Source organism: Mercenaria mercenaria, chromosome 7 (assembly GCF_021730395.1).
Source record: "Mercenaria mercenaria strain notata chromosome 7, MADL_Memer_1, whole genome shotgun sequence".
In the NCBI taxonomy this organism is placed as follows: Eukaryota; Metazoa; Mollusca; class Bivalvia; order Venerida; family Veneridae; genus Mercenaria; species Mercenaria mercenaria.
The window spans coordinates 43231856-43258206 of NC_069367.1; the positions used below are offsets into that span (position 1 = coordinate 43231856).

Sequence of the window (26351 nt, forward strand, 5' to 3'; positions counted from 1 at the left end):
AAATTGCGCAATCTCAATTAACGATCTTAGATAAGGCAATATATAAACAATGCCTTGTTATTTATAACTCTATTATAATGACAGTGATAACAAGACTAATTAAACCCTTGTTAAATGATTTCTGCAATATCATTATTAAAAATAGGGGCAAAGATCTTAATTGCCACTAATGTTTGGATCTACTGGCTTCTTAAGCTAGATTCTGAAGAAATGAATCAGTCTCGATTCTTCCTTGGAAAATCAAAACAGTTCTCATGTCCTAAATGTGCAGCAGTGGTCAGAGTAGTGCTTGGACCTATGTGCTCCAGGTTCATTGGATTAACTGAGGATCCCCTTTTATCCAAGAATTAGATGGAACCCTCCACAAGCTGGTCTCTACATCTGATGAGTTGAATTCAGCCTGGTAGCTGAACACACAACAATAAAAGAAAATATAGTTGTTTCAAAATCCAAACTCTTTCAGACTTTCTTCCTATCAATTAAGAGTCTTCATGTAGGTGGACTTCAGCCTTATCAATATCCCCAAGGTCTGTGTCATTAAGATGATCATTTATATTGCCTTACCACCCCTGAAGGAAGGCCAATAACTGATATATTTACACTTTAAACAAATCAGTGACCTTCATCAGGTCATAAATGTCCAGATAAACCACAAGCCAGGCCAACTGGAAGAAATTCCTACAGAAGATGTAGAGGTTAAATTTCTATTAACATAGATCTATTCCAAAAGGCTGCAGAACTTTTCCTAAGATCAGACTTAAGTTACACTATAACCCCACCCCATGTTTACCCATTTAAAACAATAGTTTCCCTACAGAACTCCCTTGCTCTTACTCTCTTGGAGCAAACAACAGTCAGGAATGAAGCTCAACTTATTTCAAAGTACATTTGTAAATGAGCCACGCCATGAGAAAACCAACATAGTGGGTGTGCGACCAGCATGGATCCAGACCAGCCTGTGCATCCAGACCGCAGTCTGGTCAGGCTCCATGCTGTTCGCTTTTAAAGCCTATTGGAATTGGAGAAACTGTTAGCGAACAGCATGGAGCCTGACCAGACTGCGCGGATGCGCAGGCTGGTCTGGATCCATGCTGGTCGCAAAGCCACTATGTTGGTTTTCTCATGGCACGGCTCAAATGTATTTGGTATCAAAGCAAGACAGAAAACATTCCTTCTTTCCTAGATTTAAAATCACCAATTTTAAATCTTTATCTATAATATTACCTTTTAAAACCGGATATATTAAGGGTTTAATACCCGGGTAAGTGTTTTGTCAGACACCTTGTGAATATTGCTGTAAGCAATACTGGCATGCAGAAAGTTGCAGTAAATGATACTGATGGGCTTTGAAGAAAATCAGAGGTAGCATATATATTTTATTAGCGATCATCAGGTGCCTTTAATATATCATCATTCACCATCAATGCTGACGTTTTATGACTTATATCTGCCCACAATATCTAGATGTTCATCATAACATGTTCCTTTATGAATGTGAAAAAGACTTCATAGGAAACAGATGTGTGCAAAATTCCAGTTGCATGTAAACAACAGTTTGAGCTAGGAGAGCATATCAAAATTTCCTTAACATTAGCATTAATCATGTCCTTTTTTTTTTTTAATGTCAAGAAATTCTCATTTCATTTCAGGAGAAAGTTGAAATGAAAGAATTCTGTTTAACAAGTTCATGTGTTTTCTCAATTGTAAATATATGTACCATGAAGTGGCTGGGAATAAATTACATGTTAGATGCATATCTAGGAAACTTATTTCAAGGAGACATAAACTGTTCATGGAATGGAAATAACTGTTCCACTTAGCTTTGTAAATTGCAAAATATTTTTGTGTTACAAAAGTTTCTGGAGCTAAATTAATTATTCTTGCAGTGGCAAATTCAGTCTCAGTTTTTTAACCTCTTATAGTCACTCCTCCAATAACTGAACAATGAATAAATCTGTTTCATCATACCAGTATTATATTAATATATCAATATATCATAACACTTTTATTCTGAACTACTATTTTGAGCTTTAAGTACCCCTAACCCACCATGCATGCACCCACCCAGCAATCTGAAGCAATGGAGGTTTTTCTATATAATAGACTTCTTTCATCCTACAAAACATGTCAATTTACTGGATTCAGGAATGCAAACTAATAAACTATCATAATGTATAAAATGTCTTAACTCTGCAGCTTCTAAATTGATAAGTAATGTTAATTTGTTTTAAGGTTTACACAAAGTTCATTTGGCTTCTCTCCAGACTTCATAAAGGTGGATAACTTCAGATGCTCCCTACACTGGGAAACCATTTAATTTCAGGAGTATAAAACTTTGTGTTTTTTTAATAAGTATTTGGATACAAATTCATTTGTTTGTTTGTTCCAGGTTTAAACACATTTTTTTCAACAGTATTTCAGTTATGTAATGGCTAGCAGTTAACCTATCCCCTGTTCCTGGATTCTGTACAAGCACAAACCTGTTCTCCACAAGTAACTGCCAACTTCTCCACATGAAGCAGAGGTAGATCCTGAATGATTTCAGACACAAATCATCACAGAGAACATAATTATGCCTCCTCCGAGGATCAGTCTCATGACCCCCGCGATCCACATATCTGCCCTGTCCCTACTGAGCTATGGGATTTAATTCCATGCACTGACTCAACCACAAAATATACACTGATGCACATGATTAGCGTAACACTTCATACCGCAATCAAGCAACGCCAGTAAAATTTTTATAACGTACCTGTTGGTAGACTGAGACTCCTACGTTTGTTGCTACGCCTCACTGGTTTTGGTCCTTCCTGTCGCTGCCTATCACTGTAATACTGCTGTTGTTGCCGACGATCACATGTCACCGAGACGTCATCCTTATTTTCCTCCACTTCAACAATCTCCGACAACAACTGTAACGAAACAAATAATACACTTACTAAGCAATCTTCATTTTTTTGTGGTGTCGCTATGCATTATTGATGCCAACAGGAATTAGAACCGGCAGAAAAATGACCCTGGCACTGTTGGCAAGGTTTCTGCAGACAATACTATGTGGTGTTTTATCGTGATTAATTTGTTGCTAACTCTTGGCAATGCTGCTACATTTTATGCACTGACTTCATGGTGAAGCAGATGTAACATAGTATTAAACAGGAATCCAATCAATTGATATAAAGAAATTTTAAATGTTGTGTGACATTTAAACTCAATACATCAAGTACTGAACATAAAATAGAGCATATTTATTAATGAGAATATTTATCATACAGCATTTTTACTATTTGGAATATTTAGTAATTGAGAAAATTTACTATTTGGTACATTTATAGAGTATATTACATACTATTGTAGAGCATATCTAGTTATTTTCTATTGGTATATTTACTTACGAGTGTGCATATTTTTACTGAGAACATTTACTTAATACATGAGCTTATTCCAATCAAGACAAATTGCTGCAAAAAATGAAAGGCCACATGTGGTAATCACTTTTCAATAAATAAAAACAATCAAGCTCAATTTATGCTCAGGTCAACTTCAACATTTACAAAACTGAAATTAAAGCTTTATGGTAGTTCTGCACGTTTGGATCAAAATTTTTTCTACAATGTAGAATTTGATTAAACTCCAATTTTTCAAAACTTCAAAATATACCTAGAAAATTCAGCAAATAAAAAAGATAGGATCGTGTGCTTGATTTTTTGCTAGGCTGGTTTGAAAAATTTGGACCTCACGCAATATTTCATAATGGGAGTCTATGGGAAAATCATAACTTTCATAACATTTTCGCGAATAGAATTTTTTCTACAATGTAGATTTTGATGAAACTTCTCACAATTGTAAATAAACACATGACCTATAATTTGGTGAAATAAAATGTATAGGTCCGTGTGCTTACTTTTGAGATATTTTACCATGATTAAAGGGAACCGGGCATTTCAAGTTAATTTTAAGAAATTATTTTGATTTTTTTAACGTGTCATGTTTTAATATCATATTTTGACTTTAGAAATATAGCAACAGTGCCATTATAACAAATTTACTCACATGTTTCTATTAATTCATAAATTGATTTTCATTTCCGTACGCCGAATCCAGGCTTTATTCTACGTTTTCCGGATAAATGACGTTACGCCATCACTTCCGGTTTTTCAAACGTGCAGAACTACCTTAAAGCTCATTACAAACTTTTCAATATAATACTGAATTTAACAATCATATTCTAGGTCCTAAAGATATTCAGATCAATTCTGTCAAATTTATTAATAGAATATATACAATAAAACTCACTTACATAAAATGTTCCAAAATATCATCAAAAACTTTAAATATCTCAAATCTCATTACACTTTTTTTAGAAATAAAACATTTTTTTTTTCAATTAATGGAGAAAAGGTGTAATCATTTAGATATGTGGATGGACAGATTAATATGTTTGGTATGATAAAAGTTACTATCACATACATAATGGATGTCCCGCGATCTACGATGTGCAATATTCTGTCACCACGGTGACATGTCGTTATGAGTGATCTGATCAACTGCTGATCGATTTAAAAACATCATGAATAATCATTAATATTAATGAACTATCTATCTCTTAAGATGTATTTTGTACATATAGCCACCAGGGGATGCATCTGTAAATCTGCATGTTTTAAAGCGTAATCTGTATCCATATTTAGAATATCGTGAATTATTTTACAACAAATGTTTGATATGTATCTGAAAAAAATTAACATAATGATAAAAATTTCTGAAGGGAATTATTTGTTTATCAAAATATATTTACATATAATGTAACAATTATTACAGATAAACAGAACTTCCAAAAATTTTGGACAACAGTTCTGGATAATTTGTAATTTTATAAGACTGAAAGAACCATTGTAATTTCCAAAAACTCTAGGATAACATGAATCTTCTCTATATCAATAAATTACTGTTCTGTTCTGTTCTGTTCTGTTCTGTTCTATATTAACAACACAAACTGGTTATCTGGAACTACATTACATACTTATCTAACAGAAAATCTTAGATCAAGATTACTGTAATTCTTAATTCCACATTTGTCAGAATATCTTGAAAACCAAGACATGTGTAATATTCTCAACATTATAAAATTGTACATAAGCCATCTTTAAGTAGGTTTCAGTTTTAATACACCACTGCAGTCACTTTATCTAAATTCTATATAATTATGTAACAATCTCTTAAGACACTAATTCTATATACTGCAAGTTGATCAGTTGCTGGATGTTCTACACTTTCGGATAGAGTAATATTTTTTGTAATTAAAAGAACAAAATTAGGTATTATTCATCAACATTTGAAACAGTGCGACAGAATGTAATATTTTAATTGGTTATAAATTTCTTCGCACATATATCACACCTCAATTTCTCGATCTGATGATATAAGCATGTGTTTGTCTTGGACAAGTTAGCTCCACTTTGCAAGTGGCTGCAAAAACAAAGTCACAGGATGATTGTTATTTTTTTTTAATTGGACGATATTCATATTTACATGCTGTTTACTTTTTGCAAAATAATGCTGTCTTTAGAGTGTTCATTTTCATGTAAGAAAATGTCCTTCAAAACCTAAAAGCAAGTAGTGAACTATAAGGGCAGTACAGAAACTATACATGTATGAAAGCTACCAAGTTATAAATTAACTGAGTTAGTCTTACCTTAACACTACTAGAATACTCATAAATCCAGTATCCTTTTTAAAAGCAAGAAAACAAACAAAATCATTTCACAATTATCGGGACAGAATAATACAGAATGACAATAATAAACAACCACACATGGACTAATACAACTATGACATTGTCAGGGTGTAGAAATATTTCACCCACTCGGGCTTTTAAAGAGTATAAACAAAGCCATTCTGAAGACATTACACACAATAGGTATCAGTCGACAATCTATTGAGGAACAATCTCCCACATCGTGAATCGTGTCAACAATTTGTTTTATTTTACATGCTACCATATATCATGGCTGTGCCCCAGCTAATAAGTAGATGAATAGAAATTATTCCTACGCAAGAGGCTTTTATTTCGTAGCATATTTAAACGTAAAATTTATTGGTAATTTTTAAAGAAGGCTTTGAGAATATTTGGAATTCCACACATACCCTAGCTCTTTGTTTTCTTGTTTAGTATGCATTTTTTTCATAATATCTTTTTTTTAAATTATATCATTATATTTCAATGACCTTGACCTCCTTGAAAAAGTAAAGGTCATGTGGGGTTTAACATCACATCGACACATTCATAGGTCATATGGCAGCTTTTCAGCTTTTCATGGTGGAGGAAGACCCATAGGTGACCTACTGTGCATTATTTCATCACAGGTTGGCACCAGGATAGAACCACAAATCTTCCACAAGCCAACTGGATGGCTTCCTCCCATCTAGAATTCTATGCCCTAAGTGAGACTTGAACTCAAAAGTTCAAAATATAGAAGACCTAACAGTATCATAGAGGCTTTGTACATTAAAACATCCCCTCTCAGACTGCCTAGTTTTGTAAAGACCTTGACCTCATTTTTACTGTCAAGATATACACCTATATATCGGCTTATTCCTTCAATAATGTCTTGCCTGCCATAGAAATCTTTCTAAAATACTCCTATTAGTGAAAATGGGACCTTAGGGTGCTGACAAAAAAGAAATTTGTAATCTGTCTGAAAAATCTATGTAAAAATCAACAGTTCACCAGTTCATTTGTATGAATGGACACTCCCACCATTGTTTTTGCACCCAAATATAATCTTGTTCTAGTTCATATTACAGCAGTGTTTGGCAATAACTTCTGCTGAATGTCATGCTAAAAAGGTGTCACATAACTGACCAACTTTTCATAAGTATGCCAGTGGAAGTATGTTTAAGTGCCTTGCGGCTTCTGTTTTTTGGTGCAGCTGTTTTGTATCTTAAGAAGTGTAAGGACACAGTCATTGACTCAAAAGGTACTTGACAAGAGTTTCTTTTTCTCATCTTAGTCTCATTTACAGTAGTTCCAATTCTAGTGTGTCAGCACATCATACAGAAAATCTTTATATCTCATAATCTGTTGATCCAGAGAAGGACCTCCAATGGTTGGTAATTCAATTGCCCCTCACCCCTGTGTGTTTAAAGCCTACTTAACATCCTGCTGACTTGGCAAACTATTGTGCCTGGGTGCCATCTCAATCCTAAATATTGCCTTGTGAAGAAGCTGCATGAGTCTTCCTCCACCTTGTGCCAACTATTCAGTAAGTTAAAAGCTTTTTATTTAACCATCATGAAATTAATTATTGTTTTTTAAAGATTATCTGAGCCGCGCCATGAGAAAACCAACCTGGTGGCTTTGCGACCAGCATGGATCCAAACCAGCCTGCGCATCCGTGCAGTCTGGTCGGGATCCATGCTGTTCACTAACGGTTTCTCTAATTGCAATAGGCTTTGATAGCGAACTGCATGGATCCTGACCAGACTGCGCTGATGCGCAGGCTGGTCTGGATCCATGCTGGTCGCAATGTCACTATGTTGGTTTTCCCATGGCGCAGCTCATTTTAATACAACAGGATGCATGGTAAGCATATGATTTTTTTCTGTCTTGATGTATCTCTTAATACCACATCCAGCTTGCCATATGATACAGGCAGGTTGCCCTGACCCTGTGTAGAGAGAAAAAAAAGCTATTATATTCAATTATCTTCTGTCAGAAAGCAATTTACTTTTATCTGTGACTATATCTAGCTGTAATTCCACAGACACCTACTTGAACATAGTGATTATTTACACCTTGCTATTCAAAGATTGGCCACAATTTTATCAGATTGCCAGTAATAAGCTCTATGTATATTTGGTTTCCTTTAGTTTTTTTCTTATCTCGATGAAACCTTTATTTTTACTTACATGCCATTTTTTATAACATTGATTCACTACTTGTTATTTCATTACATTATAAATACACTTTCAAAAATGAAACTAAATAAGAGGTCCAAAAAAAATCCTTTGAAATGCAAAATATCATCAGATAATTAAGAAAGATTCTAATAAGCTGTTTAAAAAAAAAAAACATAAGGAAAACTTTTCTGGGTTCATACAAGCCAACAAAGGCTTTAAAGTTACGCCAAATGATATCAAAAGGAAGTTCAATCAAAACACAATAATATCCACAGTCTCCAATCTTTTTCTCATTACCTTCATAGTTATTTCAATAACACTAAAGCACACTTCTGTCCAATTGAAAAATTCACTTTATCTAGAATAATTCCATATCTTTCAAGCTATATCCAAAGTATTCTAACAAGACTTCAAAAACAAAATAAAATCCATCAGACAAAGAAATGTTAAACATCAAACTCTATTGCAAAATACTCTTTAAGTCATTCTCAGTAAGTGTAAGCATATCAAAACACAAACCTCCTTTACATGTGCTAAGTATAAAACACTTATGCCATCAACTCATTGAGTACTTTATTACCTACATCATACATCATAAGTAGTCACCATGTATCATAAATACTTGATACGTAGTAACATGCTCGAGAAAAAGAGCATATTTCTTCCAAATATAGACAACAACCTCTGATAAAAAAACAGCTCTGATAAACGAAACCCTGATAAACAACATCTGTGATAAACGACATCTCAGGAGCGCAGACACCTCTCTACAATGGCATGCAGCTTTTTCCTTTCCTTGTTAGATAAAATCCTCACCAGAGCAACAACCTCTGTACAACAGACATACCTTACTTATACCATAAAAGGTTCCAATGTATGTTTAACTTTATATCGGCAACAGGTTCTGGATTTACATTAAAATTAAGAGGCCTTCTTAAATTCCATCAAAGTTTCACATCATGCTTAGAAAAGGTGTCTTCATTGCCAAAAATTAATTTCAAAACAATAAAATTCACCATGATCCATTACTATGACCATAAAGTTAGCAAATGATTGCTAGCTGACATTGAAATAAGCTGGTTATCTAGTTGTCAGTTAACTTAGAACAATCAAAAATAACAATATTGACTAATTTCATAATTGTTTGCATCTTCTTCAAACATAATGAAATTTCAATTAATCATGTCAAATTATTAAATTTCCTTTATTTATCCCTTTTCCTCTTTCACCAACATGTTCTCTCCAAAAAATGTAAAATATATAAACTTCCACCTCCCTGTTAGAATAAACAGAGCTAAAACCTCCCTGTTAGAATAAACTAGCTAAAAGTTATCGAGGAGTCTGACAATAATGTATTCCCATTTTTTAAAGAATTTTGACAAAAACCTCACAACAACATCCTATAGGCACCACAGATGAATGACATCTCTGAAACTGTGAGAATGAAATTAATAGTGGGAACGCAGACAGAGTGTAACTGATATGCTGTGTTTTCACACATTACATGTATTTATGTACACAGCCCAGCCAGACTGTGTGATAAGTAACAACAGCTGCTGCCCTGATATCTAGGAACAAGTGTACTGGCTAACTGGCTTGCAGATATAAGGTCATGTGGTGGTATGCATTTCTGTCATTTTACAGCCCATTAAAACTATTTTGAGGCTACTTTCCGAAAATACAGAAACCTGCACATAGCTTATAAATAATGACTGAATGTTCCAACCTAAGGCTCAACTGACTGAAATTCTTATAGGTATTCAAAAGGAGATTTTTTTTTTAATTGTACAATTACATTCTAGATCTACTTCTTGTTCACTCTGAGGTTATCTGTCATATCTAAGAGAATGCAAATATCTAAGGGAGATAATAACAACACACTTCCAAAGCAACTAATTAGTTTTCTATGTACCAATTACTTCCCTTCATACACACATTTTATAAAATACGTTATCTTGCAACCTCAGCTATGTTTAGACTTTAATTTCTCTTAAATGGAAACTGAACAGCTATTAAATGCAAAAACATACTGTAAGATGGAGGGCCCATCCATCTAAAACATCTCAACACTGTTATTAAGGAGACAACAGTCTCTTGCTTGGATTAAATATGTCAACATGCAAATTAAAGTCATTAAATGTGGGCCTCTTATCCTAATTCCCATTAGAAATGGGTCAATAAAAATGTAAATTGGAGGCAGTATATTCTGCATGGAAATCTTTATCTAAGGCAAGCATCCTATCTAACTCGTAGTAAATAAAAGAATACATGTCATTACAAGATATGTGTATTATTTTTGCTAAAATATATCGTAACAGGATATTTTTATCACAGGGGATTCTTTAAAAAGGCATTCCTAGTACAGAATTTCTTAACAGGTGTTAAAGTGTAACTAAAGACCACAATTTCCTGAAGTTCTTCATTTTGTCCTTACAAGCACTGACCTTAGAGATGATTATATAATAGCACTGACCTTACAGATGATTATTTGAAAGCACTGTCCTAACAAATGATTATTTGAAAGCACTGTTCTTAATGATGATTATTTGAAGGCAATGTCCTTAAAGATTATTATTTGAAAGCACCGTCCTTACAGATGATTATTTGAAGGCAATGTCCTTACAGATGATTATATGAAAGCACTGTCCTTACAGATGATTATTTGAAAGCACTGTCCTTATAAGATGATTATATAAAAGCTACTGTCCTTACAGATGATTACTTGAAAGCACTGTCCTTACTGATGCTTATATGAAAGTTACTGTCCTTACAGATGATTACTTGAAATCACTGCCCTTACAGGTGATTATTTGAAAGCACTGTCCTAACAGATGATTATATGAAAGCTACTGTCCTTACAGATGATTATTTGAAAGCACTGTCCTAACAGATGATTAAATGAAAGCTACTGTCTTTAAAGATGATTATTTGAAAGTACTGTCCTAACAGACGATTATTTGAAAGCACTGTCCTTACAGATGATCATTTGAAAGCACTGTCCTTACAGATGATTATATGAAAGCTTCTGTCCTTACAGATGATTATTTGAAAGCACTGTCCTTACAGATGGTTATATGAAAGCGTCTGTCCTTACAGATGATAATATGAAAGCACTGTCCTTACAGATGATCATATGAAAGCACTGCTGAGCCTTACAAATGATTATATGAAAGAACTGATTACAGAATAGTTTATGCCCAGTTTGAAATATAGAGATATGTTACTGGTGGCACTAAATACAAAATTTACTACTCAGAATGTAAAATGAATTTTTAAATATTTGACAAAACTATATGAATCCCAATAAAAGAATAAAATTCAAATTACACTGTACTTCTATCATTATTATTATTATCATTAATTTTTGAACTGCACCAATTCTTATCCCAACAAAATGACTTTGTTGGCTGAAACCACAAAAAAAGCTGGATACATCAGAGGCAGGATCGTGCTATTCCAGTATTTACGTGCTATTCCAGTATTTACGTTCTAAATCTCGAGTTCATGTCTTGTAATGGCCTAACTGATGAATTCCATCAGGGAGTGTTACCCTTTATGAACTTTTCTGTAAGGCTTTTTGGAGAGAATAAGGAAAGGACATGTCTTTCCTCAATATCTCTTTCAGATACAATAAAACAGACTGTATATCACAAAACTTCCTTTTCCTTATTGACATTTGCAAACTATTTAAAAGACTGGTAAGTTACTTTAGAACAAAAACTGAAAGAGAAACTGAAGATCTCAATCATAAGGAAAAATTACAAAATGAGTGGTTTGATTTTTAGCTGGTTTTCTTCTAGAAAGCTAAATTAAAAACTAACAGAAAAAACAATATTTGAGAATATTTTGTTACAAAAAAACCTTCTATCACATACTTTTGCCTGAAATACATAAATCTGAAATAAAATAACTCCTCCCAAATATGTTTGCCCTAAATATACATCAAGTACTACTACAAGTTAATATTCCTTAAGCAAAGACAACACTTGTACTTGCTGAACTTTTTCCTTCAATAAAATCAACTTCTTAAGACATAAATGATTCCTTCATCTAATTTAACATTTCCCTTCTAATACATATTTCATGGATATACCACTTCATGTAAAAATATTACCAAGATAAGCGAGGCCCCACTATAGCATACTTCCATTGATAGGTTATCAATAAACAAGCATATTTGTGGAGATAGAAATACTTAACTTCAAAGGAGCTTGCTAATATACAAGGTTATTTCAGTTTTTTTTTTTAATTTATACCCCAGGTACCAAGTGGAGAAATTTGACCCTTATTAATTGCTACTGATCAATCTATGTATTTATAGCTGGTGTATTCAACAAGAGCTTTCCTGAGAGCGGCCGCAGTGGTTTAGTGATAACACTGTCTGACTACAAAACCAGGGACCATGAGTTCGAGCCCCCACTCCTCTAACTAACAAGAGCTGTCCATAAGACAGCCAAGCTCGACTATTCGAAATATTGTCCCAGAGGCAGGAAAATATTACCTAAAAAGGTTAAATATCAAAAGAGTTTTAAGTTCAAAAGGGGGAATAATTTGACCAAAATGCATATCAGTTATGGCACTTGCTGCTATCAACTAGTTTTATAACCCCTAAGGCACATGTGAAGTTTCAATTCAATATCTGCATTAGTTTTGGAGATAGAAACTTGCATGTAAAACTTTGTCCAGAATTTTCCAAGTCCAAAAGGGGGCATAATTTGGCCAAAATACATGCCAGAGTTATGGAACTTGATCCAGTGAGGTTAGTAATTGATCTAGAAAAAGAAAAAATAAGTTTCAAATCTATATGCCTTTTAGTAATAGCTGTATGTACTTGCAAAACTCTAACCAGAATTTGCTAAGTCCAAAAGGGGGCATAATTTGGCCAAAATGAAGGTCAGAGTTATAGGACTTGCTGCTATCAACTAGTTTTATAACCCCAAAGACACATGTGAAGTTTCAAATCAATATCTGCATTAGTTTTGGAGATAATAACTTGCATGTAAAACTTTAACCAAAATTTTCTAAGTCTAAAAGGGGGCATAATTTGCTCAAAAAACATGTCAGAGTTATGGAACTTGACCCAGTGAGGTTGGTAATTGATCTAGAAAAAGAAAATATAAGTTTCAAATCTATATGCCTTTTAGAAATAGCTGTATGTACTTGCACGCAAAACTTTAACCAGAATTTTCTAAGTCCAAAAGGGGGCATAATTTGGCCAAAATGAAAGTCAGAGTTATGGGACTTGCTGCTATCAACTAGTTTTATAACCACGAAGACACATGTGAAGTTTCAAATCAATATCTGCACTAGTTTTGGAGATAGTAACTTGCATGTAAAACTTTAACCAAAATTTTCTAAGTCCAAAAGGGGGCATAATTTGCTCAAAATACATGTTCGAGTTATGGGACTTGACCCAGAGAGGTTGGTAATTGACCTAGAAAAAGAAAAAATAAGTTTCAAAGCTATATGCCTTTAATTGATGGCTGTATGTACTTGCATGCAAAAACTTAACCAAGGTGTGACGCCAACGCCGACGCCAGGGTGAGTAGGGGTGCTTTACAACTGCCACACTAAAGAACCAGAGAAGCATCTGGAAATGGAGCTTCTTCTGTATCTTCTAACATTACTAACAGTCTTCTGGAGGAGTCAATATGGGTTACCGGTGGCTTAAAAAAATCACTTAAAACTAAAGTATGATGCCGATGCCCTGGTGATTTGAATAGCTCTCATTATTACTTGAACAGTCAAGCTTAAAGTATGTGATTTTCTGATATAAGAAAAGATAAAAATTGAAAACTTACATCAGCGTATCAAAATATGTTTATGTTATCCTTCACTAAAAGACTGGAGAAATGTGAAAAAAAAAAATACATAGACTTTGATACATAGAAAATATCTGACATGAAGAAATACCGGTAACAGAATTCATATTTAATAGCTCATACTGTCTAATCTTTATTCCTTTATAACATTTTACTAGGGTCATTGGCTTTTAATTCCAACAAGTTGCTCTATTAAGTTTATGCAATGTCAATACATCATCTCCAGTCCTGTCCTTCTGTGTTTTAAACACCAGCTTAGAGCTACCAGACAAACAACATTTTATTGGTGAAAATGTTCTAGCAAAAATGTTCTTGCAAATTTTAATGTTCTTGATGTTCAAGTAAAAAACTGTTGACATACTGATATAAAAATTGTTCTTGTAACAATGTTCTTGTGAAAGAGATGTATGATGTCTGAACTCTGTATGAAATCTACAGTATCACTTCAACAAAATTACAGCAAACAAATCTTACCTAATACTACAGTAAATTAGCTGTCTAGACCTGGATTATTATCTACTTATCTATTACTGTACTGCAACTTTAAATTTCTATTCACTACACTGTTAAACACTCAAATAAAATTCATTATTTACTTAAAGTATCTCAAAATTTTCCCCAAAAATAGAATTTCTACAAACTTTGAATATTGAAGGACAATCATCTAAGAAACAAAGATAAGCATTTAAAAGTCATAGGTCACCAGTATTGAAAAAGAGTTATCTGCCCTTGAAAACGGCATTTCCGCCTTTAAGTCTTGATATTCTAAAGCAACTTTTTCAAATGTTGAAAATTATAGTAACACTTGGGCACCATATAGTGAAGGTCCTAGTCACTCACCTTACCATAACCTACTCACACAGAGTAGTGCTGTTTACGAGTTCTTTAAAGGTTTTCTATTTCTGACTGTGGTGGCCCCTAAGTGCAGTCAAGCTAAAACTTTGAACAAACTAGACAAAACCCCAAGGATGCTTCTGACCCAGTTTGACGAACATCCGTTCAGCAATTATTATTGGGAACCTGTTTTAGGTTTTTCTGTTTTTAGCTATGGTGGCTACCTGGACCATCTGAACAAGCTTCAGCATTGCCAATGCCAGTGACATAGTTTGGTGAATCCATTAAGCAGTTCTTGCAAAGAAGTTGTCTGAAGAATTTTCTATTAAAAGCTCTTACTGGCTCCTAACTAGACCCATCTGAAAAACTGAGAAACATGTACTTTATCCTAAGGTAATCATGACCATGCTTGGTGAACATCCATTCAATGGTTCATGAAAAGATGTTGTTTGAAGGTTTTTGTATTTTTAGCTCAAAGTACAGTCAGGCAAAACCATAAGAGGTCAATAGGCAGAATTTGGTGTATTTCTGACAAGTAGTTTCAGAGAAGGAAATGTCTTAAGTAAAACATTGATGTTACTAACAGCTCACCATGAACGAATGGCTCAAACAATGGCGTCTATTTAAAACTGGCCTTTTAGTCAAATTCATCACCTCATTTTCTCAGAATATTTTTTTACATAGCTTCTCTTTAGAACACTGGCAAAGTCATGTTGCAATTTTACCATAAAATGGAAATTTAGGTAATGGAATCACATGTATCTTGTTCTGTTTCACATTGCCCAATAGACGATAAAAGTCAATCTCCAGTTGTAATTTTCATCAAAGCCGATTAATCCTACCAAGAACAAAAAAAAAGTGTAACATAACAACAAGATAGACAGAGAATCTGTTAATACGCTTAGGACCAGAGACATTCACAATGATGAATGACTGATTCTTAACATGCACTGTTTTCTCACAACATTTTTTTCAGATCTGGCTTTGTTCAGCATCAATATACAATACTCAATCTTAATTTGTCTCTTTTATTTCGGTCTTAACATACCCTAATGGATTTAATTTTCGTGGTAGACCCCTACTGTTAAAACTTCCCACAGTCCCCATTGACAAAAAATCCTTTATACAAATCATCAAGTTACTGTATTGATTCATGCACAAAAGCATTTGAAATGCACGGTTAGTAGTGCAAGCGCATGAGAGCAACGGCTCTTCCTTATAGATGACTCATTCATTCATCACCGACTAGTATAGACAAATCACACTGAACTGTCTTTGTAGCCATGAAATGACGCTGAGTTACGAATTATCTACCAGCATGTTTTGATGCATTTATGCATTTTATGTTTGATTTATTGTCTTCAACAGCATAACAAATCATTTCCTTAAACAAAAGCTTTGGTTCATTTTAAATTTTTAATAACTGCAATATTCACCCGAGTCAAGAAAAAAGACAGTTTAAACTGTGCGCCCTATATAATACCTGTATGTCCCATGTTTAACACGCTAAGCAAACAAATCTCTTAACGTTTTTAATCTGTCACATCATGTTGTGTTAACCATGCAGAAGCAGATCTATAATTTGAATTTAATAACAATTTAATACAGCCACTATCTTGCTTTCTTTAAAAACTCCTTCGTAAAACAGAGTTAGTAATATGAACAAGGATCTACAATAAAAAAAGATGCTATTCAAAGTTCTTAAGTGTGCACAATCTAATGAAACGAACAGTCCGACTCAAAGAACCACCAATTATACGACCTTAACCTTTAGCCACCTGGTGGCAAATGATTCTGCCTTTGCAACCATTGCAGACCAAGATCAGCCTTCATGGATCGTGGTCTGCACTGTTCGCTATTTAGTCAGTAAATTTTCAGTGAACACCCCTTCAAGTAATATATGGTACTGCCCAAATTGAATGATGAACCAGTCCATTATAGAAATTTAGCAGAGCAGACTATAGGTTAAAAGAAAGATATCTGAAATGTCCTTTTAATAATAGCAACACAACTGTTTGTTCTGTATTTGTTTTAAATTCAAATTTGAAAAAAATATTTCAATTTATTATGCATGACACCCAGTTAACATGTTTCCTGGATTCTCTACCTGAATTAACCTGCTCTCTTCAAGTAACTGACAACTTCTCTACATAAATCAAATGTGGAGGCTTACTGACTTCAGACATTCTTTTTGTCTTCAGTCAGTCACTAAAGAGAACATAGTATACACCCCACACAGGACTCTGACCTACAACCTCTAAATTGGAAGTCTCACTCTACATCCTACTGAGCTAACTAAGTTCAATTCAGGTAACTTAAAGTTTGAAAAAGATGTGTATTGTAAAGAAATTCTCAACCGACATTAGATGTACATACCATTTGTGATGTCTCAAATTCTGTAGGTAACATCTTAAAACTCCTTTTTCCTATTCCTCGAAGAAAAAACAATTCAAATTTAACCCATTCCTTCAACAATCTAATAAAGGTCTATATAAATCCTAAATTGTTATTGAAATTCCGTAATGAAACATCATCGGGTGATTCCGTCTGATAGATTTTCCTCCAATATCCAAGTTTCATTTATCTCAAAGTATCAATGATACACCCCGATATTTTCATTAATTCTGCCATCGTTCCAAACTAGAATGATACATATCGCACAAACTAAATCCATCAAGATGCTTTTTACAGACCATGTTCTATCTCGTTCAAATTTCAAATACCGATACATTGTTACGTACCAAGAATCAACATAAGCTTGTCCGCTAAGTAACCAAAAACCCTTTAAACAGTTAATCTAAACATATCATTAAAATCAATTTCATGGTGTATCACTTGATTTAACTCCATCAAAGTATAAAAATCCTGGTCACAATCTGGTTTAAAGTTACTTTCAAATCGCTTATCCTTCGGTTTAACACACAAGTCACAATTCAAATACAGGTAGGCTGTCTTAACATTTGAATTTCCCTCTGTTGTCAATAGCTCTAGGCAAATTTTCACCTGACACAGCATACTACACTATTGTCTCTTTTGATGAAATCTTAATTTTGCGTTATCTAGAAATCAACTGATAAAATCTTTGAAGCTTGTATAATTATAATAAGAACTATATTTAAGCCATATTTTGTAAATATTCCATAGTTTATCTGTTGTTTATTAAAATAGAATACTTGTAAACATTATTAAAAAATCAGAATTGCATATTTGACTGAGTTAACAGTAGTGGAATTACCTGCCCTTATTGATTAATAACACAACAGAAGGATACAAAGGTGATGCATTGGACACTAGATAAACGAGAGCCGATTTAAAAAAAAAAAGTTATTGTTATTATCGTTAAGAAGTGAAATGAATATCTTCTAATCTTTTTTCTCCACAATTTCTGAACTGCTTTTCTAACAATAAACTTTTATTTAATCATCAACTTTGCCATTTATCTTATACACTGATATTGTGATTTCTTTCAATTTTTTAAAAAAGATTAAAATATGTGTATCTTGAATAACTGAATACATGCTCAATAATGAACGATGGATGATTTATCAAGAAACCATAGTATATGAGCATGATGAATACCCAAAGTTGTTAAAAATTATTATTCTTTATGTAATTTGGATGTAATTTTTTTACCAAACCCTATGACCATGCTGCCCAGATTATTTATATTCTATTTTGTCAACAAATTGTTAGGCCAGTTATATGTTAATTTTGAGTCAACTTCGTGCAAAATGTCACTATATTTATATAATTTACATTATAAGTTATGATAAATTATAATTAAATCAATTATATCTACATAATTAAATATGGAAATAAATGTACCATAAGCAGCCACAGGATATTGTATTATGTTGTATAATCATACCTGTTAGAGTTACAATAATTTGCACACTTTATACAAAGATCACATCAGTCCCCCTGGGGTATTTTTCTGCATGATGGTTAACTTGACTTTGACAGCTAAAGTGGTAGTACCAACTACCAATTTCCACCGTAACATGTTGTCTTAACACATACTCAATATCGTGATAACTATATTAGCACACATGTGCACTGTCATGACAATTTTAATTAGTGTAAAGAAATAAACTAAAAAGTAAATGCTATATTACCTTAAAAACACAAGGAGGAAAAGGGCCTGTTTTGACTTCAAATTTAAGTATTTTAAAGATTATTTTGATTTTTTTTTTTTTTTTTTTTTGGTAGGGTTTAACATCGCACCGACACATTTTAGGTCATATGGCAACTTTCCAGCTTTGAAAGTGGAGGAAAACCCCAGGTGCCCCTCCGTGCATTATTTCATCGCAAGTGGGCACCTGGGTAGAACCACCGGCCTTCCGTAAGCCAGCTGGATGGCTTCCTCACATGAAGAATTCAATGCCCCGAGTGAGGCTCGAACCCACATTGATGAGGGGCAAGTGATTTGAAGTCAGCGACCTTAACCACTCGGCCACGGAGGCCCCTGAATTTATTTAAAGTTACATATATCTCTAATATGAATTTATTTAAAGTTACATATATCTCTAATATGCCTTTTGTACTTGACATGATTGTATAAAATGTCAGTTTAAAAACAACTTTCCCCAACAACAAATTTAATATTAAAAATATACTGAAAACAATTAATTTTACGTTGCCCTTTTTGCCATTCAGCGGCAAGTGGGTATTGGAAAAAAATACATATTTTTAATGCTGTTAAAGTTACTGTTTTTTTAGCATTTTCCTGTCATGGATTAGCAATGGATTTTCTCCTTTTTTATACTCATTGCATTTGTATAAAAAATGAAAGTTATTTGAAATATCACCTTTTCTTCAACTTTCTAAAAATAAATTTTGTACATTTGATTTCAATGTCATTATTGGAATGCGAGATCATAATATACCATCAGAACTCTTACATCAATATCTTTAAGTTCCAGACTATTATAAATAAACAATCGAAGTGCTGTTTTTCTTAGTCAGCATATTTAATCTATCTATCCAATTATAATTTATATTCGAGGATGGACACAGCAAAAGTAAATACTGAAAATACACCTTTACCAGGCCTTTTTTCCATCAATTTGGGAATGCCACCGACACAGGTGGAATTGGGAAAATGTTCTCGGAAATTATCTTAACTGGGACAATTTGCAAATTGCCAAAATCTACATAAATGTGTTTTTGTGTGAAGTATTAATGAATTGCATTTCAGTAATTGTTCAACAGTATTATAATTTACCTAAATATACATACAAATTAGCAAAACTATCTTAAAACAGCAAAAACCCTAAAAGGTATAATCATTTGGGAATTTTAAATTCAACTTTGGGAAAAAAAACATACTTTTTGGCATTGGGATTAGATCTACCTCCTTTTACCGGAGGTAGATTTATAGGGGAAAAAAGCCCTGTTTACATTTTATTAACAAACAACTCTAGACACTGTACACACGTATTATTATCTAATTTAAAACATACAGTAAAGTCAAAAGTGCCAAAACCAATTTTCAATCTATTACTAATTTACTATCTGATACTAGGTCGAACAAGTTTGAGTACGAATCACTCCAACATACCATATGAGATAATTTTATCACAGGTGTCCTAGAATGTGTGTCTGTATATTAAATAAAAGTTTTGTTTATGTGTGTGTTTGCCATTTCCCGACGGAATCGAAACATAAAAGGACAAAATGGGCGAGTAGATATATCTCTAGTATCAATTTTTCTTGTTTAAATTATGCGCTAACAAATGGCGTTAGTAAAACTAAGGGAAGCAACTTTGTATTTGAAAAGTAGTAAATCGGGCACATAGGCTACGAAATCAAACAACAGTGAGTGTCTGTATATTCTGAAGTATAGTTGGCTGTTTAGTCATCAAAAAGCTCACAGCTTATGTTGTACAGTGTACTTGTTTCCTATTATATCTTATCTTATCTTTTAACCTGGCAGAATACTAGCTACACTCTCTAGAAGATAACTTAAATTTACGCGTTCATACCTGTCACATCCCTCTTTAAAGTGTTACGGACAGGAGTGCGTGCCATGATTAGTAAAGGGAAAATGTTAAAAAAGAAATACTAGTAGAGATACTAGGAAACTTTCCTAGTAGAGAGTGAAAACGTGAAATGAAAGCATATAGCATGTTAAGAGTATAGTCAAAATAATTCGACGTTCAGATTGTTTTATATTTGTGACGGGCAATCTAAAGTGGGGATATTGCCCATATGAAAAAAAATATCTCAATATTTCCTAGTATCGCGTCAAATTAGTTGGACTAGTTAAGAGTAAAACAAAAAAAGTAAAGGTGTTAAAAATCCCTTGTTTTAATTCTGAAACAGCCCGATTGAAAGAGTCAAAGCTAGGCATGACAGCAATGTGAAAAGACAGACCATTCGAGAGTACTTCGAGAATTTGAAATAATCTGTGCAAAGAGACAATAAGAGTGCATACGTTGGGAAATCCTAACTTACATGCCAAAGACCTGTATTTTTCGATTTTTGATTTGGACTTTATATGGTATTTTCGGCATACATTAGGACTATAACCAGGCTGAAAAATGAAAGGTCCTGTGAAATATAAAGAATAATAAATGCTGACTTCTTTTTTTTTTTTTTTTTTTCTTTTCGGAAGTTTCAAACATCAACTCTGTTCCAGATACTCACAAGACACGAACATATAGGACTAATACACATGACCATAAACAAACATTATAATATAACTGTTTGTTTAAAATTTGTAACCAAATCTTAGTACAAATAAATGATAGTAAAAATCTTTGACCAAAGTTTTCAAATTCTGAAGATTAATCTATCTCTGTTTACATTTACTTTCATTATCAGTAATCGTGGAATTAGAATCCAGTTATAGCCGTATTTGACATTTTTATTGCAATATCAGTTTCTAATTGGTTTATCTGCCAGATCGATACTGATATGAGAAAAGGCTTTAATCTTCATCAATTATTGATTATCGGAGTCTCCGTATGGAATAATTACTATAAAACTGTCGTGATGTTGCAATATACAATGTAACAATTATGTGCACGTGTAAAGCAAATGAGAATCGATGTGTTCAATAACGGGCGCTGCTCCCTTTTCTCTCACAATCATGCATCTTTGTAAAATGCATTCTGTCATGTAAGACATGCATGTCTTTAAATTCGTTACAAGATTTTCGTAATATAAACATTTTGCCTTAATATGCACGGCGATCCCTTTTCATAGCAGAAAGCTGCAAACATATATCGTGTTTATGTCAGTTCGCATCATTCAGGACTTTGACTTTTGTATAAAGTATACACATGTTTAATGGCTTGCCGCTCAATAATCAAAATTATAGCCCGAGCTCCAAATGACCGGGACCAAGTAGTTTTGGCAACTGACCGGCAAGGCATCCATTAAGTGTTTTATTGCATGCAAACAGAAATGAACTCTGAGATTTATTTTAAAACTTTGGCCGCTGCTATCCAGCGAACATGCTGCTACATAACTATGGACCGATCATGTATTAAGTGAGAAATAATATGTATAAACTGTATCAGTTTCATAATTGTGTACTATTACAGTTTTATCTCATTTACAAGATTTGCATGCCTTCAGTTTTTTCATCATCTCAAAATAAATAGATTAGTAGTTTTTACTAGTTCTAGTTATTGACATATCTATTTCTATATAGTTATGAGTTTAAGTTATAAAACGGGACCATGGGCTCTGAACTCTCATTAATTAACCCTATGTGGTCCAGTGCAGTAGAATTAATAAATTAAACGAGACTTACCTGGAAGTTGAAGTTCAATTCGAGGGCTTGGTGCAAAACTATTGTAAGTGTATATAAATAAAGAACAAGATACAATAGTTTTGCGCCAAGCCCTCGAATTATAATTCTACTGCTACTGGACCACATGGTTTAATGCCCTCCCTTACTTACCCACCCTCATCATATGAACGAACCATTGGCTGCATTTTATATTTATATGCTCTGAAAGTCTGCTTGGTCACGTGATAAGATCACATGTTCATCTCATTAAACCCTGTGGTCCGGTAGCAGTAGAATTATAATTCAACTTCAACTTCCAGGTAAGTCTCGTTTAATTTATTAACTATACATCACCAGGTAAATTATAAAAAAAAGAGCGACTATAACAATTTTACTGTATAAAATTGCAATGTCTTCGGCAACAGATCTTCTACTTCTCATTTGAAATGAGAAAAGAATTGCACATTTGTTTTGTATGGGTGCTAATCTTATGTTACAAGACATTATGAAGATCATGTATTCATGACAACCAAACCGAATGATTAGTGCTAGCTTTACCTCTTTCCCCCCCCCCCCCCCCCCCCCCCCCCCCCACACACACACACACCCTTTACAATATTTCTTCGCAGAGTCTTGAACGTTTAAAGGCGCTATGCTAAAAAATAAAAATAAAAACTCAAAATATGTTCTCCACCTAAACTGATAAAATATCAAAATGACAAAGTTTCAAGTTGTGGCAATCCTTGTGAGCAGTCATACAGACAAGACAAGAGCTTTCCTGGAGAAACAAAAACAACTACTTCATAAGAAATTGATGAAATTATCTATATACAGACCTTGCAATATTTTACTTGCAATCAGCAACGGACTATACAAACATGACCTACAACCCACTAGAGATATGGCGCAGACCAAAGAGACAGAAAAATCTATAGAACAAACGGTGTGTGATAGCTATGATATATTATATTAGGGATATGCACCACTTATTATAACATCCGTCAGGAACGACTGAAAGAGGAAAACATCTTTATATTTTGTGAAAAATACATCAGGCCCGTCAGGTTTGCTAAGAAGAGCGCAATATAACCATTATGGAAGTCATGACAAATTAGACAGTAATATGGAACGCCTCAACTGCATCTTCACAGCTGTTTTTGTTCTATGCATTTACCAGTTCGGCATTTATACAGATATAAAGGATTAACACCCTTGGTAAAACATTATACCAAAATATCAAACAAATATTATGCTTATATTCAACCACTTTTTGACAGGAAAAGTCGTGCTCTATGGCATAAACCATCTTGAGATGTTGAAGCGGTGTAAGTGTTTTTCCAATAAATCCGAAAATGAATCCTAACACATTTAGCTGTGAAGTTTGTATGTATAACATTGTTAAGAAGATTAAATCAAATATCAAGGGACCGAGGACCAAGAAATCGTGCGTTAATAATCAGTATACCACACGAGATACAAACATTTATTATTCATAGAAATAACGCAGACGTTATTCTTAATCGGAATGACATTTGAGCTAGATCTAGTATATATTTTACTTCCATAAGAAAATTAAGTATACATGTATGCAGGCATTAAATGTTCTACTCTGTATAAAATATCTCGCTGTTCAAAGACACCTTCAAGATATACAAACGAACACTGAACCACTTTGTCAATGTCTACAAACATTGAATGGTTCATATTTCACGCTATAATGACAACATGTCTTACAGATTGTAGGACCTATAAATGAATTAATGTGATACTGAATTATCGCCATAGCGTTTACTTACCTCTCCAAGTTTGAGAATAACGTAGACAACCAGAGCCATCCCGATCACTTGCATGACACTCCACAGAGTCACAATCATAGCATAATATTATTGTCAAAATATCCCTCCGAATCCAAGATTAATCAATCCTGTATTATTGCAGACATAGGACGAAAACAACACCGTCTTATTAGTGCTTATTGTACGTCCAATCAATCACTTTGCATAGATTTTCTCCGGCACTACTGAACTTTTCTTGGTATGAAGAGTTTCAACGTTTATTATAAAAATAGTTCTTTATGTAGACAATGTTCTTCTTCCGAAATTAAGTATTTTTAAACGTTCCATGTTGAAATTTCACAGTGGTGTGTCTACCATTTTTGACCACCAGCATTTGCATAGCCTAACTCTAGATGAGCGGGAGGTGTTAGCTAATTAACAATGTGAATTATCCATCAATTAACGTTATAAGCAACACTTGTGTTGCTGGTGTTTTATCGGTCATAACACAATAATAACATATTCTCCCTCTTAGGCATAAGGTTTATCACTACATATTAACAAAATATCAATACAAGTTAACGTAATTTCCCATTGGTAAATCTATGTGCCGGGACACTCAATCAAGTGATCAAATTTCCCATATCTTCATCATATTTTCTATTACATCTCGCGCTCTATCTCGTGTGGAATGTCTAATAGCGTTGCTGAATTGTCAATAACTCTGACTATGCATATTTTTTTTCGATCGAATTTTTCTTTATCATTCAAATGAATAAAAACTAGTGCAAATTTCTTCCTTATCAACCCGATTTCGACCTACATCAAATTTTACAGGTATTTTGTTTCGTGTCAAAATCTTCCGTTTTCATCCTTTTATCCGAAGATGAATTAAATTTCATCATATCAAATTCATTATCATATCATATACTGTAATCCATGTCAGAATTATCTTTCAGTTAAAAGCGATATGCCACAATTAACACCTGTCGATGAAATAAGAAAACTCATTTGATTGCACCATTTCATTCAGCTAAATTATGCACCTGAACTTATTTTTAAGACGAACGAAAAGTTAATTTCTAAAAATTTAATTGTTACACAATGATTGCTATTTAAACTTAAAATGTTTTCAATCACAGCGCAGACAAAAAAAACAAAACAAGATGACGATTTACTTAAATTTTTAAAGGTGTAGACAACAACACTGGATATTCCTGTATTCGAAATATGATACGAGACAAAAACTAACGACATTTTATTTGTAAGTTTCAACTGACAAATAAAATGATGTTTTAAAAACATATAAACTGAAAACACCTTCAAATTAACGAAAGCATTAAATGACGCGAGTTCGAGAAATATACCAAAATAGTATTTCGAAGATCGAAAATAGTACCAACTTGATAACATGTGACTGTAGAAAGATACATCCAATACATCGAAAAATGTTCCAAAATGATAACACGTGAGTGTAGATCAATGAATGTATAAAGACTGACAATACTTTTATGTAGATCGAGAAATATACCAAATTGACAATGTTTTCGGTGTTGATTGAGAAATTTGCAGAAATGACAATGTTTTTAGTGTGCCAAGATGACGATGTCTTGGTGTAGACTGAGAAGTGTGCAAAAATGACAAGGAGTGTGAGAAATGTACCACCGTGTAGGCAGAGAAATGTACCAAACTGATAGGCATTTTACTTAGTGTAGGTCGAGAAAGTGTATGTAAAGGTAGACCGGAAAATGAACTTTTTAAAGCAATGCTTTACGTAAAGGTAGACCAAGAAAGGTTCAAAAGTATACATGGAGAACAATATGTGCGGCTCCTCGATGGGGAAAATAAACAGTACAAGTGTGCGGCTTTGCGGCGGGGAGAATGAACAGTACAAAATGACATCAATATTTACGGCTCCGCGACGGTGAAAATGATCAGTACAAAAAAAAAAAACAATAGCCTGTGTGGCTCCACGGCGGCGAAAATGAACAGTACAAAATGACATCAGTATACGTGTGTCTCCAAGTCGGGAACAATGAACAGTACAAAACAGCAATAGTATGTGCGACTCCACGGCGGAGAAAATGAACAATACAAAATGACAAACGTATCAAAAAAGACGGGAAAAGAGAACATACACCTTTAATATTTGCACCATTTTTTTTTGAAATAATATTTTCCACATGAAGGACCATGTCTGTCAACATAATCATCCAGCCTTTACCATACTTGTCTAAGTCATTCAGTAGCAACGATATAACCAACGTTTAAATGTACAGA

The 26351-nt window shown here is 33.6% G+C and overlaps 1 protein-coding gene across 2 annotated transcripts in view; it reads right to left on the bottom strand.

Moving 5' to 3' along the window:
- LOC123554283 (uncharacterized) overlaps nucleotides 1-26351 on the bottom strand; it is a 92406-nt gene that overhangs the window by 40177 nt on the left and 25878 nt on the right. For both annotated transcript variants that reach the window (XM_053548279.1, XM_053548278.1), the window contains exon 4: nucleotides 2753-2912. In XM_053548279.1, coding sequence (XP_053404254.1) covers nucleotides 2753-2912 — 160 coding nt within the window. The remainder of the gene's footprint in view (nucleotides 1-2752; nucleotides 2913-26351) is intronic.